The 21,347-nt window shown below is 37.3% G+C and overlaps 1 protein-coding gene and 1 pseudogene across 5 annotated transcripts in view; both read left to right on the forward strand.

Moving 5' to 3' along the window:
* GOLM2 (golgi membrane protein 2) overlaps window positions 1-21,347 on the forward strand; it is an 82,149-nt gene that overhangs the window by 18,045 nt on the left and 42,757 nt on the right. For all 4 annotated transcript variants that reach the window (XM_081123564.1, XM_081123562.1, XM_081123565.1 and 1 more), the window contains exons 2-6: window positions 1,435-1,489; window positions 9,635-9,737; window positions 11,415-11,505; window positions 15,860-16,004; window positions 16,315-16,395. In XM_081123564.1, the coding sequence (XP_080979690.1) occupies window positions 1,435-1,489; window positions 9,635-9,737; window positions 11,415-11,505; window positions 15,860-16,004; window positions 16,315-16,395 (475 nt within the window). The remainder of the gene's footprint in view (window positions 1-1,434; window positions 1,490-9,634; window positions 9,738-11,414; window positions 11,506-15,859; window positions 16,005-16,314; window positions 16,396-21,347) is intronic.
* LOC308558832 (heterogeneous nuclear ribonucleoprotein H3 pseudogene) lies at window positions 6,323-7,368 on the forward strand (annotated as a pseudogene). The gene has a single exon. The product of its transcript is annotated as a heterogeneous nuclear ribonucleoprotein H3 pseudogene (transcript).

Below are 21,347 nucleotides of genomic sequence, written 5' to 3' on the forward strand. Positions count from 1 at the left end.
CTCTGTTGTAATTCTGTTAACTTAGATCGGGGTTGGCAAACTTTTTCTTTTTTTTTTTTAAAATATGTTATTATTGATTTTAGAGAGGAAGGGAGAGGGAGAAAGATATAGAAACATCGGTGAGAGAGAAACATCCATTGGCTGCCTCCTGCACACCCCCCTACTGGGGATTGAGCCCACAACCCAGGCATGTACCCTGACTATGAATCAAACCTGTGACCTCTTGGTGTTTGGGTCAATCGATGCTCAGCCACAGAGCCACACTGGTTGGGCAAACTTTTTCTACAAAGGGACAGATAGTAAATACTTTAGGCTTTGCAGACCATATGGTCTTTGTCACAGTCACTCTAGCTCCTTGCCCTAGCTGACTTGGCTCAGTGGTTAGAGCGTCAGCTGGGGGACTGAAGGGTCCCAAGGGCAGGTAACTTGGTTGCAGGCGCTAGCCCAGGCCCGCAGTTGGGGTGCATGCTGAAGGCAACCAATCTCACATCGATGTTTCTCTCTCTTTCGCTCTCTTTCTCCCTTCCACTCTTTCTGAAAAGCAATGGAAAATTATCCTTGGGTGAGAATTAACAAAACAAAAAAAAATCACTCTAGCTCCAAAGCAGCCATAGACAATATGTAAGTGAATGGGTGTGGCTATTTCCCATCAGACTTTATTTATAGGTACTGAAATTCGAGTTTCATATAATTCATGAAATATTATTGTTTTTATTTTTTACCTCCTAACCATTTAAAAATGTAAAAACCCTTTATGCGGGGATCACTTCATAAGTTATAAAGTGTCTAAATGCTATGTTCTATACCTGAAACTAATATTGAATTTCAAGTGTAACTAAAAAATTTTTAAAAAAAATTTTAATGTAAAAACCATCCTTAGCTAGCCATCTCTACTAAAATAAGCAGCAAGCCAGATTTGGCTCACAGGCCATAGTTTGCCCACCCCTGGTTTAGACTAACATTTTCTCTCATCTGAAATACAAACAATAGTCTCCTACTCTCCTAGAGTACAATGACCATAGCAATGAGTCCTATGTAATATCTGTCATTTTATGGAAGCTTGATAAGCATTATTAATTACTTTTGATTTGACATTAATTGGTTCAAGCAGTGTTTTTTTTTAATATAGAGTTAGAGGTCTCCTCTGGTAAGATTTTGAAAAAGACATGCCGTTAAGCAATATTCAACTGAACTTCAAAACTTTTGAAAGTTGTTATACTAAATATTAAGTAAAATGAATATTCTTGTGCAAATTTAAAATGAGTATTACAAAAATTAGAATTTATGTCTAATTCTTTTTGGAAAGAGGTGATGTATATACAATAAGGATTTTTCTTTTGCATTTATGATCAAGCTCAAAGTGAATGTGAGAAAAAAGTAAATATGAGCACAACTATATATTCTTTACTAAAATGAGAAATTAATTTTTTTCAGGTTAAACTACAGAACAACATATCATATCAGATGGCAGACATACATCATTTAAAGGGTAAGAAACTTAATTACAAATTAAAGATAAATAAAGGTCATTAAATGTCTAAAATCCTCAAGAATTAAGAATAGTAAAACAGCTAAATAAAATAAAGATTTTGAACGAAGCTCTTCGGATGGCAAAACATTTATCCTTTTGTCTGAAGATATAATACAATTTTTAAAATATTGCTTTATATATAATAAATGCAAGTTAAAATTTGAGGCCAGCATTTTAATCCTGTGCTGTAGACAGAGTTCATGCACTGAAATGTTAAAAGAATCCTCAAAGAAAATTGAGCTGTAACTTCAGAGGCCATTACATTTCTAGGGAAAAGGTAAGGGTTATCCCTCTGTACTGTGTCCAATCTGCTAAAATAATCCATTCAGGTCTAGGGATGCTTTGGACAGGACCTCCAAGCTTAATGTTTTAGATACCCTGGAAACAGATAGTAACCTGGAAAGATACATATATTTCATTTAGATGAAGTGATGAGAGGTGACCAAAGTTTTTATGACAAATAATAGGTAAGGAGAAGAAGTTGTTGACATTATTTCAGGCCATCACTGGCTTTTGGAGATTGGGGTCTGAGAATCACCGTTCTTCTCCCTATACTCTTTGGTTATGACACTTTGTATTTTAAAACTTTGCATGGCCTGGCCGGGTGTGGCTCAGCAGTTGAGCATCGACCTAGAATCCAGGAGATCAGGGTTCGGTTCCCAGTCAGGGCACATGCCCGGGTTGCAGGCTAGGCAGCCGATCAATGACTCTCTCATCATTGATGTTTCTATCTCTCTCTCCCCCTCCTTTCCTCTCTCTGAAATCAATAAAGATGTAAAAAAAAAAACACCAAAAAAAACTGCATGTCGTGACTTTTAAGTTTATATATGTGGGTAATACATGCTCTTTAATTTCATGAATATGTCTTTATTCTGTAACCATTTTGAACCTCTTTAGATAGAATTAGATAATGTATTTTTATCATTCTCTTGGAGAAGCCAACCAGAGCTGGCTTTGTAATTTACGGAAGTTTTGCTTTCACCTAGTGTTATTTATATGTTGTAATCAAAAAATAGGAATTATTAATTTTTCACTGTCTGTGATTTAGAACAGCTTTGATTTCCTATTAGAAATTTGCTTCCTGGATGGCCACATTTATTTTTGTTGCATTTGTGTCCATGTTCTGCTCTTTTTTTTTTTAATATATCTTTATTGATTTGAGAGGAAAGGAGAGGGAGAGACAGAGATAGAAACATCAACGATGAGGGTCACTGATCGGCTAGCCTGCAACCCGGGCATGTGCCCTGACCAGGAATCGAACCCTGATTGCCTGGATCCTAGGTTGACGCTCAACCGCTGAGCCAAGCCCGGCCGGGCTCTGCTCTTTTTGACACATAGGAGTGCATTAGGATGACACAGAAGATGCCACACTGTCAATGCTGCTTCCAGCTTGCAGTATTTATTTATTTATTTAATTTTAAAAATTGATTTTAGAGAGTGAGGAAAGGAGAGAGAGAGAAAAAGAGAAACATTGATTTGTTGTTCCACTTATTTATACATTTATTGGTTAATTCTTGTATGTGCCCTGACCGGGGATTGAACCTGCAACCTTGGTGTACGGGGAGGATGCTCTAACCAACTGAGCTACCTGGCCAAGGCCCAGCTTGCAATTTTTACAAATGATTCTGCTCGTCATCAAAGTATATTTATTATTAAGTTGTAGTAGATCAGTTGAATAGGAAATCTTGTGGCTTCTAGTATATGTCAAAGAAAATGACAGTCTATGTTACTGGGTAAAAATCTTTATTGTACTACATGCATTGAAGTAGATCTTGAGATGTTTTGAAATTTTATATGATACTTTCAGCAGAGAAAAAGGCTTTGTTTCAACTCATAACTATACAACTTTTGGTTTTAGTACAGTTTTAAGATTGAATTTTATTAATGTGACTTTTGTACCTTGGTAACTATTTCTACTGAAACAAACTTCTTGATAAGTTGACTATAAAACCCAGATTTGACTGTTTTTACTGAAATTAATACTGGGTATAATGGAATTAATAAACACTAAGACCCTAAAAAATCCTTATGGTAGTTAATATATATATTTTTAAAATATATCTTTATTGATTTCAGAGAGAGAAAGGGAGAGGGAGAGAGAGAGATAGAAACATCAGTGATAAGAGAGTCATTGATCGGCTGCCTCCTGCACACCCCTCACTGGGGATTGAGCCCGCAACCCGGGCATGTGCCCTGACCGGTAGTCAAACCGGAATCTCCTGGATCAGAGGTTGATGCTCAACCACTGGGCATGCCGGCCAAACAGTAGTTAATATTTTTATGGAAATAAAAGGAATGAGAGTTGGTTTTTAATTTCTGACATAATAAATTAATATTCTAGTATACACTGATTTTGAATAGCTTACCTTATTTTTATGCTTATTACTGAAAGTAAATTTGAAATCAAAGGTTTCTAGAAGTAAATACTTCTTTTGCTTGAAAAGCTCATCCTAGGCCACCCCTTCCTTAACTATATCTCCAGTCTTTTGATGTTAAATTGGGGGAGTATGCCCATGCCTTTCTATAACATACCCTGGTGTTATTGTCTGAGATAGAACATCCTGCACAATCAGCCATGGACCTGATCTCATGTTAAGTTACTTCCTCTGGGCATCCTTCCGTGGTGACCTGGAGCAGCCACACTAGATAGAGTATTTTTGGGTTCAAAAAAAACCCAAATTTCAATCAGTTTAAAGTAAAATCATGATATAGAAAAATTTTGTCTTTAGTTTTGCTTTCTGTTCTGTTTACTTTCCCTTTTCAAGCCTTTGTTTTGACCACTCAAAACACTAAATTAGTTCTCTGCTTTATAATCTTTTGCCTGTATGTAAACAGGAAAGAATCTGGTATTTTGCATGGACTGGAACTCACTTATAATGATGTTTTATTTTTCTTTGTCAGTTGTATTTTAAGCCTTTTATCTCCATTTAGAAATGAAAACTTTATTTCCTGATAAAGGAATTTCAAATATTGTTAGAAGCTTTGTGGAGAGGCAGAGAAGCCATCCTAAACCTTGAAATCATACTAAAGCCTCAGGTTCTTTCTGAAGGTAAAGTTAGCTTACTTCAATTATTCAGTTGTAGGAAAAAGAAGCCTGAATGAGTCCTAAAGATCACCAATTGAAGTTTATTCCCTAATAGCTGCTAACTGGCTAACTCTGTAAGCTACACGGCTTTTTGTCTGCTGCCTGCTGGGATCTTACTGTCTCTATAGAATCAATATCCATAGCTGAGGCGAGAGTTTTTGCTACTTCTAGCCCTCTGTATTTTAGGAGATGGAGCCAGGGATCAGAAAACAAGCTGAATGTTATTCAGGGATACCTGGCCTCAGATTTGTTACTTTTATCTGAAGTGGGGGTAATGGATGAAAAACTATGGAGATCAACCATGTGTACATATTAAAGAATTAATAGAGTAAGAAGAGAAATTTAAAATGTGGCTTGACTGAACTCATAGTAACAGAGACTAGAAGGGTGATTACCAGGGGTTGGGGGTGGGCTGGGGAGGAGGAGTGAGGAGGAGATGTTGGTCAAAGTGTTCCAACTCTCAGTTATATGATGAAGTTTTGGGAATCTAACAGACAGTGTGGTGATTATAGTTAACAATACTTTTTTTTAATCCTCACCCAAGGATATTTTTTCCGTTGCTTTTCAGAGAGAGTGGAAGGGGGAAAGATAGAGGGGGGGGCGGAGAGGGAGAGGGAGAGGGAGAGGGAGAGGGAGAGAGAGAAACATTGATGTGAGAGAGACACATCAACTGGCCGCCTCCCGCAAGTGCCTGACCAGGGCCAGGAATTGAGCTTGCAACCAAGGCACGTGCCCTAGCCCGGAATTAAACCTGGGAGCCTTGGGTCCATGGGCCAATACTCTAACCATTGAGTCAGACTGGTTAGGGCAACAGTACTTTTTTATATACTTGAAAGTTGCTAAGAGAGTAGTAGATCTTAAATGTTCTCACCACAAAAAAGAAATGGCCGTTATGTGAGATTATAGAGGTGTTAGCTAATAGTACAGTGGCAGTCATTTCACAGTATGTAAGTGAATCAAATCAACATGTTGTATACCTTAATTATACCTTAAACTTACACAATGTTATATCTCAATTAAATTAAAAAAAAATAAAATGCCTTGAATATGTAAGCATATTTATTAAATACAAGCATTTTATGTGAATCATTTACTTTTTATACCTGGTTATTATATTATGCAATACTATTATTATGCATATTGTTAAACTTTTTATTTATATATCTCAGCAAGTATTCATGTGACTTCAAAATTTTTATTTGGTGTCAACATCTTTGACCAACATCTCCTTGCTCCTCCTCCCCAGCTAAATATAATCGCTGGTAGCACTTTGATATATTTTTATTGTAGCCTATTTTTTACATTATATTTCTGTGTACTTATATTAAAAATATATTTATATCTGACTTTTTTATTGTTGACACTATTAGTGATGTCCCCCATTTCCTCCCCCTCTTTAACCACCTCCACGCAGTGAAAAGTTAACAGCCAGTGGCTGAATAGCCATCTCAGAAGGTGAATAAAGAAAAATTAAATATATTAAAAGAGGATGGGGGCTTGCTGTCTCCCATCCCCCCAAGACAGTCGCGCTGCTGCGCAGCTCCCTTAGCGGTAGCCTCCACCAGAGAGGGTTAGGAGAACCGTTGAGTCGGGGTGCTGCAGAGGCCAGCGACCTCCGCAAGCACCGGCGTGGGCGCTGCTGTCGCTTGACAGAGTATCTGAAGTAAAAGGGGCATTTCATCAAACGATATCAATACTGTTTCAAGATGGATTGGGTTATGAAACATAATGGTCCAATTGACGCTAGTGATGGGACAGTATGACTTTGTGGACTGCCATTTTGTTGCAGCAAAGAGGAAATAGTTCATTTCTTTCAAGGGTTGGATATCCTGCCAAATGGGATAACACTGACAATGGACTACCAGGGGAGAAGCACAGAGGAGCCCTTCGTGCAATTTGCTTCAAAGGAGATAGCAGAAAATGCTCTGGGGAAACACAAGGAAAGAATAGGGCACAGGTATATTGAGATCTTCAGAAGTAGCAGGAGTGAAATCAAAGGATTTTATGATCCACCAAGAAGATTGCTGGTCCAGCAACAAGGACCATATGATAGACCGATAGGAGGAAGAGGGGGTTATTATGGAGCTGGGTGTGGAAGTTATGGAGGTTTTGATGACTATGGTGGGTATGATAATTATGGCTATGGAAATGATGGCTTTGATGACAGAATGAGAGATGGAAGAGGTATGGGAGGTCATGGCTATGGTGGAGCTGGTGATGCAAGTTCAGGTTTTCATGACTGTCATTTTGTACATATGAGAGGATTGCCGTTTCATGCAACTGAAAATGACATTGCTAATTTCTTCTCACCACTAAATCCAATATGAGTGCATATTGATATTGGAGCTTATGGCAGAGCAACAGGAGAAGCAGATGTAGAGCTTGTGACACATGAAGATGCAGTAGCTGCCATGCCTAAAGATAAGAATAACATGCAATGTTGATACATTGAACTCTTCTTGAATTCCACTCCTAGAGATGGCTCAGGAATGGGAGGTTCTGGAATGGGAGGCTATGGCAGAGATGGAATGGATAATCAGGGTGGTTATGGATCTGTTGGAAGGGTGGGAATGAGGAACAATTACAGTGGAGGATATGGGACCCCTGATGGCCTGGGTGGTTATAGTCGTGGTGGTGGAGGCAGTGGAGGTTATATGGGCAAGGTGGCATGAGTGGAGGTGGATGGCATGGGACGTATTAGAGCATAACCACCAACATAATAGCCCTGACAACAGCATCTGGTCTACTAGACTTTCTTACAGATTTAATTTCTTTTGTATTTTAAGACCTATTTTAATGACTGAAGGAATGTGTTTTCAAAATATTATTTGATAAAATAACAGATTCTGATGGGAAAATCTGTTTCTGTAGGTTTTGTTTGTTTCATACTTTCACTTAAAAATAAATTTTTATATTAAAAAAAAAAGGATGGAGATATCTAGGGGAAGGGCTACACAGCGCTGAGTCAAAGGGTATTGGGTCCATGATGGCAGCAAGAATATACTTGGGACAGTGAAACAATAAAGAGCATACAAGAAGCAACAGAACCTAGGCCTTGATGCTTTGGCTCACTGAGAAGTCAGAGAGAGAGAAGGGGAGCCTCAGAGACAGGTTCAGGGGGTAAGCCCGGGATGAGCTGCCCCTGCCCATTGCTCTTCTGGGCAATGTCTCAATAGAATATTCGTCAGCTTTCCAGGTGTGCTCTTTCAGGGCCGTGGTCTCTACTGATTGGTCAGTGCCAGGGCAGGGTGGGTCATTAGTCAATGTATTTGGTCCTGAGGCACCCAGGCGCCACTTGTCCGATTTCGCTGCTTATCTGGGCCTAGAGCTGAAATACAGCTGAGGCCTAAATGTTATCTTTAGGGAGGAACGATCATGGGATCTAAATCATATGACCAATGATATGTTAGGGGAAGATAGATTACCCAGGGACAAAGTTCTTGTTTTCTCAGTTTCACCCCTTGCTAGGCATCCAGGGCTTCCTGCCCTGGTGAGTTTCTGTACTCGGCCCATCTGACACACAGCCCCTGCCCCCCATCCCTCTGACCATCACCACACTGTTGTCTGTTTCCATGGGCTATGCATATACATCTGCTTTTTAAAAATTTATATCCTGAGCATTTTTGGAGCACCTTTAAAGTAATAAGACTAATTCTATAAGCCTTCATGAAAGGTAGATGTTTTATTATACCTGTAATATTGGTAAATTATGGGTAGACATTACATTTTAGTCTTAATAGATGTTGCATATGCAGAGTAGACCTCTGTTCTCATTTGTAAAAAGACTTCCTTAACTACTACTTTTGCTTAACTGCTAAGGCTATTAGCAGTTAATCATCTGAAAAATGACATGTCTCTTCTCTGGCTGGATTTCTTTTAGTTTTAGGGTCAGATGAAGGGGGAACAGCTTCAGAAAATGTGGAGCTACTGATTATGCATAAATGTTTACAAAAGAGCATCTGGTTCAGCTTTTAATTTACTTTCCAGCTTGAAATTTCGTATCACTCATTACAACTAAAACTTTCAGTCCTTGTCCAGAAATTATGGACTTTAAAAATGCAATTTTGGTATTTGTGGACTTAGCATCAGTGGCAGAACTAGAAATGAGATCTAAAGTGATTAGCACCTAAGTTGGTAGTCAAATATGATTTAAAATGAAAAGTAAACCTCCCAGCCAGCATTGCTCAGTGGTTGAGCGTCGACCTATGAACCAGGATGTCATGGTTCGATTCCCTGTCAGGGCACATGCCCAGGTTTCGGGCTCAGTCTCCAGTAGGGGACATGCAGGAGGCAGCCTATCAATGACTCTCTCATCATTGATGTTTCTATCTCTCTCTCCCTCTCCCTTCTCTCTGAAATTAATAAAAACATATTTTAAAAAAAGAAACCTTGAATTCTATACCCATAGCAAACATATCTAAAAAATATGATTTTCCCACCTACTTTAAAAAATTTTTTTAATTTTTTTATTGATTTTAGAGAGAGGGAGGGAGGGGGGGAGGAAGAGAGTGAGAGAGAGAGAACATCAATGTGAGGGAGAAACATCGATCGGTTGCCTCCTGCACATGCCCCGTGGGGGATTGATCTTGCAACCTGGATATATGCCCTGACTGGGAATCAAACCTGCCACCTTTTGGTGTATGGGATGATGTTCCAACTGAGCCATGCTGGCTAGTTTCTCCGCCTACTTTTATAAAGCAGATAGGTTTAAAGAGGTAGGTAGGTGATTTTTTTTGGTACTGTTTTCATAGCTTATATGTCTACATAATGTGAAAAGATGTGTACTTTTTTAATATTTCTGATTGATGTGAAAGCTACTGAGGCTATCTTGTTTTAAAAATAAATTTTATTTGCCCTTGCATGTGTTATAAAATACAGTTAAATGGGGTGCTAATTTTATAATTTAACTCAATAAAAAATTGAGAAGTATATATAATTTTTAAAAATCCCGTAACTTCTCTCTAGGAAGCATTAGAGTGTGTAACTTTATTCCTTTGATTCTTACCTTTTGTGGCTAGAGCAACTTGCAGAGCTTCGTCAGGAGTTTCTTCGACAAGAAGACCAGCTTCAGGACTATAGGAAAAACAATACTTACCTTGTGAAGAGGCTAGAATATGAGAGGTAAGGTGCTACATGCAACAAATATTTATGAATCTGGAATATCTGCCCAACTTTTGGACAGTTCATTTTTTTCCTTTCTGGCTTCTGTTTTCCTTTTTTAGGTTGTTTAAATTCATTTTCTATTGTCTTTCTATTGCCTCTTAGAAATCTGTACTTTTTTATTTTGATAGCTTCAACACCATGAAAATATCTCTTACAAGGCCTGTTGTGTCTCCCTGTGGAAGACAGAAAATCTTGCCTGACTTTTATTGAATTAGATATGGGAAAGACTGAAAGGAAATTAAGAATCTGTGATTTTTTTCCCCAAAGGGCATCCAGATGAAGACAGAATAGCTGAGGACTGAGTGCCAGCTGCTTTTCCTGCTCTTTACTTCAGGCCCCTTACTTACAGTGCTACACTTAGTTGGTGATGAAGTTGTGGAACCTTTTGGGGGCTTTTCTAGCAGTTACTCTTTAACAATCTTTATTGTATCTTTAATCAATTTTATAGTAAAAGGTATTTTTTAGGTTTGCATATCAAAAATTAGATTCACCATATTTTAAAGTATCATTTATCCATTTCTGACTTCTTACTCTTGTAGGTTATCAATATACATCTATTTATATTGAACCTAAGAGTATTCAATATTTCATATACCGATAGGATTAAAGGTTTAACATATTTAGAGGTAATATATTATTTTAGCCTGTTAATGTACCAAAGCTTGTTTAATCTCTCACAATTGCTGAACCATTATAGTAGTTTTCCTTTTCTCACTATTGTTACTATCAGCTATGAAACTCTTTATGCAAAAAGGATTTTTCCCCTCTTATGTTATTTCACTGGTATATATTCTGAAATATAGAGTTCCTGATATAGAATGTTTTATTGTTTTTGTTTCCCATTTCACATATATGAAAGATTGCTGTCTAACATGATTGTACTAATTTATGATCTAAATGTTTCCCATAGCCCCATCAACATTGGCTTTTATAATTCTAATTTATTTTTGCAAGTATAGGAATAAGGTAATACCATAAGTACATATAGGAAATTTAATTTGCATTTAATGGTGAAAGTTAACATTTTTCTCTATATTAACTCATTTTTCTCTATATTTGTTTCTTTTTGCATGAATGATCTATTTGTATCCTTTGACTAATGTATAGTAGAAATTTTCAGTCTTTATCTGTTTGGTTCCTTTACATTTTCTCTTGATGATTCTAGTCTATCTTATTTATTATTTTCTTCTATTCTTGCTCTTCTTATGGTTTAGACTTTTATTATTGTGTTAAAGTACTAACTATTGAATCATCTGCTGCCAATCCTATTAACTCTCATAATTCTATTTTTTCTCATCTATTACTATATTTTTTCTCTCTTTTCTCCTCTATAGTGTTTTTCTCTTCTATGATTGAAGTTGGCTCTGACAATTGATTTTTTATAAATACAATTTTTAAAAACAGACTTTTAGCTTTCTAATTTTTTAATTAGCTTTATCAGTATTTTTATCCTCTATTAAATATTCAACTACTTTAATAATTTTGACTGCAAGCTATATTTTTGTCTGCTCTTTATCCTTCCTTGCCCACTCTCCTGCTAACTGAATGCTTCACCTTTGTAAACGTAAGTTTTCAACTTGTAGACTGAGAATCCAATCCAAGACAATATAGTCTAAAATTGACTTTGTAATTTAGTTTTCAGTGTGGACAACAAATCAAGGAATTAAGAGCACATCATGAAGAAAATATTAAAAGGTTAGCAGACCAGTTTTTGCAGGAACCAAAGGTAATTTAAAAATAAATACTTAAATTAAAATGTGTTCTTGTTATAAATATTGTAATTAGGAATTAAAATAAGTACTTTTGTCATAAAACATTATATTTTTAAGTATTCTAGTCTGCCTAATTCTAAAAATGACTTGCAGTGGCTTTACTGCTGAGTAAATTTGATATTTGCAAAAACATAACCGTAACTCTTAAAACTAATTTTGAACTAAATATCTTTTATCTGACTTTTTAAAAAATCCTCACCCAAGGATATACTTACTGATTTTAGGGAGTGGGGAAGTGGGGAGAGAGAGAGAGAAACATCGAAATGAGGAACATTGATTGGTTGCTTCTCTACATGCCCCAACCAACCCGGGATTGAACCCACAACCTAGGTATGTACTCTGATCGGGAATCAAACTCTCAACCTTTCAGTATATGGGATGATACTGCAACCAACTGAATCACACGGGCCAGAGCTATCTGACTTAAAAAAAAGTTTTTTTAAAGAATAGTTTATTGATTTTTAGAGAGGGAGGAAGGGAGAAGAAACATCAATGCAAGAAGGTAGCATCGATCAGCTGCCTCCTTCGTGCCCCCTGTTGGGGATCGAGCCTGCAACCTCAGCATGTGCCTCGACCATAATTGAACCAACAACTCCTTGGTGCAGGAGATGATGCCCAACCAACTGAACCACACCGGCCAGGGCTAAAAATAATTTTTGCTGTTACTATATTTCTCAGGTTGTAAAGTGGAAAACATTTTACTGAAAAATTAATTACTTGCTATTTTATGCTTTTGAGAATCAGAAAAATAATTGAGAAACTCTCCCCTTAATTATAAATCTGTTACTCTGAATTCCTTTTTTAAAACACAGAAATGAAACACTAGCCACTATTTTGATTTATATTTTTGGGGGTGGCAAATTCTTTTATTAATTTATCCATTTTTCAGTTGACATATGTATTACAAAGGCCCTGCTAGAAATGGAGGCAATTTGTCTAAAGATTAGGACATTCATTTTTTTATACCTTGTAGTCTCATCTAACTAGCTATGGTTTGAATAAAGTCTTGTGAATTAAACTAAAGAGAGGTTGAACAGTGAAAAATACTTATCTTGCTCTTTGGTAGCATCTCCTCTAAAGGACTAGAATTTAAGGAAACCAGATTTTCATTCTTAGCAGTTTCACTATTTTACAGCATGATACTGAGGGCATTGTTTTTTCTGTATTTTATTTTTTGAATCTATAGAGTGGAATAGCTGCTGCCTGAAAACAGTCTACCTTGAAGAGATATGAGGGTAGATTGCTAGAAATGGCAGGCCTGAGTAAGCTACTGGCATAGAGGCACTGAGAATAAGCAGAAGGTATTATTGAAACACTGGATAGTTAGAGGGACATAGTAGAACACAAAAGGAGCATAGAACATAGAAGGAAGAGGAAGAGAGGTTGCTGCTGCATTTGTGCTATCACAAGCCCATATAAATAATAGGGTAAGCCCTAGTCGGTGTGGCTCAGTTGGGTGGGTGTTGCACCAAAAGGTTGCTGGTGTGATGCCTGATCAGGGCACATGCCTGGGTTTCGGGATCAATCCCCTGTAGGGGGTATGCAAGAGGCAGCCGATCAATGTTTCTCTCTCTCCCTCTCCCTCTCCCTTCCTCTCTCTCTGAAAATCAATTTAAAAAAAAATAATGGGGTAAGTTTGCTCTCTTCTGTTCTTCCAAGAAGCACAGATGAGAGCTTTTCCTTTTTTCCAGGCAAGTATAGTTCTCTCTTTCTGCTCTTCTATACTGGGCTGTTTTTATATTATTAATTAACTAACATACTCTTCAATAATTCTTTGCCATTATCCTGCCCTAAATGGAGCAGGTAGAGAGGAGGGAGATTCTTAGAGAACTCCTTTCTAGGGTAACACATCAGCTGCTTAATTTTACTCTCCACCTTTTATTCCCTGTTCTTCAACTACCATAACAAGTTGGTTCTGTGAAATTTAAGCTGTTTTTCTCATAGGAACAAATCCAATGTAAGCAATATGAAACAAGCGTAAGTTGTATTCAGGGATTTATTATTATTTTTTTAACCAAGTAATTTAGGAATTAATCTGGAGAAGGAGCAAACTAAATCCAGCCTGCTTCCTGTTTTCATACTATCCATAGGCAGAGAATGGTTATTACATTTTAAAATGGTTGAAAAACTAAAAGAATATTTTGTGATGAGAAAATTGTAAGAAATTCACATTTTTGTGTCGATAAACACATCTTTTGGAATATAGTCACACTCATTTGTTTAATGTTTTCATGGTACGAAGGAAGAGAAATTGTTGTAGACCAGAGGAGACTAAGGAGACCTGAGGACTTAAATGCAATGTAGTATCCTGGATTGGATTCTGAAACAGAAAAAGGACTTCATGGATAAAGTGAAGTCTAAATAAAGTCTGGAGTTTGGTTAATAGTATACTAATGTTAGTTTCTTAGTTTTGCAAATGTGCCATGCTAATATAAGATGGTAACATTAAAGGAAATTGAGGGTTAATTACTTTTCTGTGAGGTTAAAATTATTTCTGAATAAAAAGTTTTTTTAAAAAACAATTAAGTGCCCCTTTACCAAATCATCAGCCTTGCACTTAGAAAACACTCATTTTCTTTTCTTTTTTTTATAGTTTATTGTTTTTTAGAGAGAGAGGAAGAGAGAGGGAGAGAGAAACATCAATGCGAGAGCAAAACATTGATAGGCTGCTTCCTGCGCGTTGCGACCCGGGATTGAGACCAGAACCCGGGCATGTGCCCTTGACCGGGCATTGAACTGGCACTCCCCTGGTGTATGGGACAATGCTCAACCAACTGAGCCACGTTGGCCAGGGCACTCTTATTTTCTTAAGAATATTAAATATTATCCATTCACATAAAGGTACACCCATTAATAACACATCAAAGGGACATCTTTGTTAACTATTTTAAATGAAAAACTATTTTTGAACAGTAAGTAGTTTGTTGACTTTTAAGTTTTGTTTAATATTGTTTGTTTTAACTGCATCTACAAAGCAGTGGACTACTATAAAAATAGCCTGTGATATTGCATCATAGTGAAAATACACAGAGATGCACGATAGCTGCTCAGGATGTGCCTCACTGATTTTCTTACCCTTGTCCTTTGTACTGACATGTACAAAATTTTCATTTTATCATTTTGCTCATCAACAATTAAGCTCTGAGATTTGACTATTGCTTACCAAGTTCCCAGAAGATGTGGAAGTGAGAAAGACTGTCGTTTGAATGTCTTCTCCACAATTCTCTGGATCTGTAACCTTGGACAGCTACTTAACTTCCTTAAGCCTCATATTTGTTTTTCCTCAAGCTGTTTATTTATCTCTGCTAGGGGATAAACTTGAAAGCAATTTGTAAACTATGAAGCACAGTACAAATGTTTGTTGTCAGTTTTATCCATGAGGTACACTGAATTGTCAAAGCACCTTTTTTCTTTTTTGTGACAAATTCTTACAGTTTGGCTCTTATAATTCTAGATTTCCTATAGATTTTTTAGTGCTATTGTTTCTTATAACATTACTTAATGATTACATTGCATAGTGCTTTAGAGTTGACAAACCATGTATAAATGCATTAAATATTAAGTATAAGGACCTATATGGTAACCCAAGCATTTCTACTTAACTCTTTGTCTCTCTCAATTTTCCACTAAGGCAACTCAACCAATATAACAGAGAAAACTGGCCCATCAATAGAATTGAGCCAGGCCTAACCATATATCCGAAGATTCAAGTTTCCAAGGAGATGATGTGTTTAGGAGCAGGTTGGAAGGGGCACTGACATGGTGTGTTGCTCTGCCATTACTTTTTATGCTTTAGTGGTCAGTGCACCTGGGAAGAAATTGGCTGTTTATCACCCTTGCTCTTTCTACTTGGGGAAAAAAGCCTGACAATGTCAGCAGCCATTTATCACACTTGAGGGAGCACCTGTGTGCCAATCTTCTGCTGCCTGCCGTCCTGCTGGATTATAACATTTGCCTGTAAAGAAACCAGCCTGCCCACAGCACCCAGGTCAATGCCCAACTGTAGGCCTCCACAGTAACCTACAGTGCTCAGCAAGACTCTCTTCTTGCAGAATCACTCCCTTAGCATAGCCAAAGAGAATTAACCTCTGTCTAATATTGTAGGCCACTGGCTTTAATTAGAGACTTTAAAATGTGCTGGTTATTCTTTGACTTCATATAAGGTGAACAGAAAATAATATTATATCCCACATTTCCAAGTGTTTGAAATTCAGAAAATGAACTGTTTCAGAACATTTAGTTAATATGTGAATGATTTAACGTTTTCAACTGCAAAATACTTACTATTACCAAATCTTTATCTAACAGCATGAGGCCTCCAAGTTGGAATTAAAAGATGGAAATGAATTGGGCATAAACAAACATACAGTACCTGAAAATGTTCCAGAAGTAGCTGAGAATGCTGAAGATAAGAATGAAAAACCCTCAAGCGACCATATTCCACATGGGAAAGGTATTACAGTGATTTTGTTTTGTGTTAATAGGATATTGACTTTTCTCATTTTGAAGTGAACATTTTCAATCATAAAGAATATTGTTTGATTTTAGTTCATTTATGATTAGGTGTCTGTATTGTTTCAAATTTAGATCCCTTGACACAGAAAAAACAATGTTATTTTAGTCACAACTATGTCCAAAGCAAGATACAAAGACATTTAGTCAGTGTAGCTTGTTGCCTTAGAAACTGATTGTTACCTTCCTTCAAAACAATTTCAATTTATGTAAGGAAAAATATAGAATTATATCTTTTGTTACTCGGGCAGAACTAATCAAACCAGGTGGTGATGCAGGAATGCCTGGAATAGAAGAGAATGACCTTGCAAAAGTTGAAGACCTTCCCACTGGTAAGTAAAAGTTAGTAGAGTATTTAACTAAAGCAATCATTATTATTATTATTATTTTAATGTATCTTTATTGTTGAAAGTATTACAGATGTCCCCCCTTTTTTCCCCATTGATCCCCTCCCCCCCGTACCTCCCCTCCTTCCCAGACCAGGCCTTTACCACACTATAGTCTCTGTCCATGGGTTATGCATATATGCATATAAGTTCTTTGATTAATCTGTCCCATCCACTCCCCCACCCCTGCCTTCCCACTGAGATTCATCACTCTGTGTCAAGTTTCTGTGTTTCTGGATCTATTGTGTTCCTCAGTCTATTTTGTTTATTAGATTCCACATATGAGTGAGATCATGTAAAACAATCAGGAAGAATCAGTAAACCTGAATAGGCCAATAACAACTGATGAAATTGAAGCAGCAATAAAAAAATTCCCAGCAAACAAAAAGCCCTGGTCTGGATGGCTTCACAGGGAAGCTCTCTAATTCTTTAAGTTGTAAGGTTAGATAGTTTACTAAAAATTTTTCTTGCTTTTTGAGGTAGGCCTACAGTGCTATGAACTTCCCTCTTAGCACTGCTTTTGCTGTGTCCCATAGATTTGGGGTTGTTGTGTATTCATTTTCAATTGTTTCAAGGAAGTTTTTTGTTTCTTTCTTGATCTTATTGGTAACCCATTCATTGTTTAATAACCTGTTATTTGGCCTCCATGTGTTTGAATGTTTTTGAGTGTTTTTACTGTAGTTGATTTCTAATTTCATGTCCTTGTGATCTGAGATGCTTGATATAATTTCAGTCTTCTTGAACTTGTAGAGACTTGTTTTGTGTCCTAACATGTGGTCTAGCTTTGAGAATGACCCATGTACACTTGAGAGGAATGTATATTCTGCAGCTTTGGGGTGAAATGTTCTATAAATATCAATTGAATCCATCTATTCTAGTGTGCCATTTAGAGTCACTGTTTCTGTGTCGACTTTTTGTCTGGAAGATCTATCCAGTGAAGTCAGTGGGGTGTTCAAGTCCACGACTATGACTGTATTGCTATTGATCTCTCCCCTAAAGTCCTTAAGGTTATTATTGATATGTCCTTATTTATTGACATTTTAATTCTTTATGCCTGTTTCTCTCTCTATTTCTTCTTATTACAGCAGTCCCTTTAACATTTCCTGTGATCCTGGTTTGGTGGTGATAAACTTCTTTAGCCTTTTTTTGTCTGGGAAGCTCTTTATTTCACCATCTATTTTGAATAATAGTCTTGCTGGATAGAGTAGTCTTGGTTTCAGATTCTTGTTTTGCATTTCCTTGAATACTTCATGCCATTCCCTTCTGGCCTGTAGAGTTTCTGGTGAGAAGTCAGCTGACAGCCTTATAGGAGCTCCTTTGTAGGTAACAGCTTGCTTTTCTCTTGCTGCCTTTAATATTCTTTGTCTTGAGTTTTTCGCATTTTAATGATGATGTGTCTGGGTGTGGGCCTCTTTGGATTCTTCTTGCTTGGGACTCTCTGTGCCTCCTGAACTTGTGTGACTTTTTCCTTTTCCAGGTTATTAAAGTCTTCTGCCATTATTTTTTCAAACAGATTCTCTAACCCTTGCTTACTTTCAACCTCTTCTGGCACTCCTATGATGTAAATATTGTTACGTTTCATGTTGTCCCACAGCTCCCTCAGACTGTCCTCCTGTTTTTTAATTGTTTTTTCTTTTTGTACCTCTGATTGAGTGATTTTTTTCTACCCCGTCTTCTAACTCACTGATCTGATCCTCAGCTTCCTCTAATCTGCTGTTTATTCCTTCCAATATATTCTTTATTTCTGCTATGTCATTCTTCATTTCCTTCATAGTTTCCATATCTTTTTTCATGCTGTTGAGCATCCTTACAATCAGTATTCTGAACTCTATATCCGATAGATTGCTTAACTCCATTTCATTTAGCTCTTTTTTTGGAGACTTCTCTTGTTCTTTCACTTGGGGCTTATTTTTTGGTCTCCCCATTTAGGCTGCCTATTTGGGTTTGTTTCTATGTATTAGGTAGGCCTCCTAGGACTCTCAGTCATTTTGAATGGTCTCTGTTACAGGCCAATGCCAGATGCTGTTTCTGACTGGCCTCAAGTGCCCTGTTTGAAGCTTTCAACAACCCAGTGCTTGAGGTCCCCTCTTTTTGGGCTGGGTGCATTTGGACAGGACCAAGATTCACACCAAAGTCTGCTTTTCCAAGACCTCGGTCCAGAAGCAGTTCAGGCAAAGACTCAAAGCACTCTGAGGTCTGCTTCTGGCTGCAGGCTGATTAATCTGATTCTCTCAATGAGCCTTAGGCTGTAGAAACTCCAAGGGGTAGGGGGAGAGGTTTTCTGGCAGGGTAGGGCAGTTGCTTCCCCCTCAGGCAAAGCTGCTTGGAAGGTAAATGTCTGCCTCTGCAGTATGGAGGAATGACTCTGCACAGGAATCCAGAGGGGTACCCTCTGAGCTCTATCTCCAGAGCCCAAAACCCTAGGTTCTCCTCACACAGCTCCAGTCCACTCTGCCCTCCCTCTGCTGGAACCCAAGGTGAGTGGCTGCACACAAAACTTTGTGCATTGGCCCTTTAAGAGTGTGCCTGCATTTCCAGCTGTTTCTCCCTGGCAGACAGAAACCTGGATGCTTTTCACAGCCAGATGTTATGTGAGCACCTTTCTCAGTTCTCGTGCTCTTGGATGGGAAGCCCAGCCTGGGGTTTTGGCCCCAGAGTCCTAGTGGAACCCCCCACAGCTGAGATATCCCTCTGGCCCTGCAGCTGCTGCCTCTGGGAGCCTAGCCAACCTTCTCACACCTCTGTACTTCCTACCAGTCTCTATGTGGTCTCCACTTTTCCTCCTTGGTTATGAGGGTACTCTCCAGCGCATCTTCAGTTGCAGTTGATTATTCAGGATGATTTTTCTATATTTTAGTTGTAATTCCAGTTTGGTCCTGGAAGAGTGTCAGTGTAACTTCTACTCAGTCCCTTGCCATCTTTTCATTCATAGTATTTTTCACATGACCCTATTATCTTTTTGAGTAACACAAGAAAAGTCACAGATATCTGTATGACTGATATTTCCAGTTACTTAACTACCCATTAATTTCCAGGACTTTTTGGATACAATTTTTATGAAAATTTTTGCTAAAGTATATAAAGTACTTGTTTTTCCCTTGATAAGATTCAATCATATTTGAACCTTTTTTTTTCTTTTTTTTTTTGATATATCTTTATTGATTTCAAAGAGAGGAAAGGAGAGGGAGAGAGAGAGAGATAGAAACATCAATGATGAGACAGTCATTGATCGGCTGCCTTCTGCACTCCCCTGACTGGGGATCTAGCCCGCAACCCAGGCATGTGCCCTGACCAGGAATTGAACCCTAATTGCCTGGATCCTAGGTTGACGCACAACCACTGAGCCACGCCGGCCGGGCTGAACCTTTTCTTTTTTGACTCAGTTATTATTCATGACAGTTATGCTATGTTAGAGCCATTTATGTTTACTAAAAGTTTATTGGCTCATTTCTTTCATACTAAATTTTCCCAGATTGCTGTGCTGTTGGTTTGCTTTAATATAGCACAGTAATACCTTTACATAGGTTTTTAGGACTTGGCTGGTCCTTTCATTTAATTACCTCACACTTTAAATAGTTTATTCACTATTTTTCCTTTTGTCATCACTTCTGCTCTGTGTATATCTCTTTCCTCATTAATGTGTCTGTTTCTCATCCATTTCCATTTAAAGTCTGTGTCACTGCTGCTTTCCTAATCCCATTCAAGTTTTTTGTTTGTGTTATTTTTTTCATGTCTCTGTTTTTTTTGCCATTTGTATGTTTCTTAGCTATCATAGGTATTCCTCCCTGCTGACTCCAATTTATTATGGCAGAAAATCAGAAGTAACAGCATGTCTGTGGTTATTCTTGGCTGTTTTTATTCCTTTTAATCTTGGGGGTTACTTCTATGGTTACAGCTTTTTGTATGTGGCTAAAGTTGCTGAGTGTTTGAGGTCCATATGAAGTATTAGTCCTTTCATTTATATTGTTTTGTTATCTTCTCAAATTCTTTCATGTCTATATTTTTTGGGGTTTCGAGTCATAGTATAGTCCCCTAAAATAAAGGTAAGGACAAGAGCAATACAATAGCATGAGTTTAAAAATATGGAGTTAAAATGAACATTCTTTGTAAGTCAATGAAGTCATCCAGTGATTCTTAAAGCGTGTCCCAGCAGTATCAGTATTTTCTAGTATGTAGAATTACTCTATTCAGATACATAGTCAAAGATTGTTTACCTGCTTCTACGCATTTATTTTTCATGTCATATAGCTACAAAAATATATTTACATGTAAATATACAACTTTTAACTTCTATTGTCCATCTCTACATAGTATTCAAGTTAAAATTTTATCATTACTACCCTAAATGTGTACTGTCTCAGTTTATTTTCTCATTGCCCACTATCATAATTTATTACCTGTCCACCAGGAAATGTCAGAGTTATGGTAAATGAAATGGGAATGCAAGAAGTCTTAGAGATTTTATCTTGACCATTTTTAGGTACTGTCCTTACCAGAAAGTGGTTTTCAAATGTCTTTCTTACATGAATGACTTCAGCAAAGCAAACTTTAAAAAAAACGAAACACATAACCAATTTATTAGAATTAAAAGGGATAAATAATGCTACTTTTGATTAGATGCCAACAAATTCAAGTCTGATTTTCACAATATGAATTTGCCATATTAATGCATATATAACTGTAGCACTATAGCTTAGAACTGAGAAATACATTAAAAATGTATATATTTTGAGTAAAGTTAGCATTAATACCAAAAACATCTGTATATACAGACACTGTCTATGATGTCATGGCACATTAGAGGCCTTTCTCAGAGCTCGTTTTTCTTTCTCTCTCTTTTTTTAAACAAATCAAAAGTTTATTTGGGGTGTTAAAGGATTTGAATCCAGGAGACACAG

Source organism: Miniopterus schreibersii (assembly GCF_964146895.1).
Source record: "Miniopterus schreibersii genome assembly, chromosome: 1".
Taxonomy (NCBI): Eukaryota; Metazoa; Chordata; class Mammalia; order Chiroptera; family Miniopteridae; genus Miniopterus; species Miniopterus schreibersii.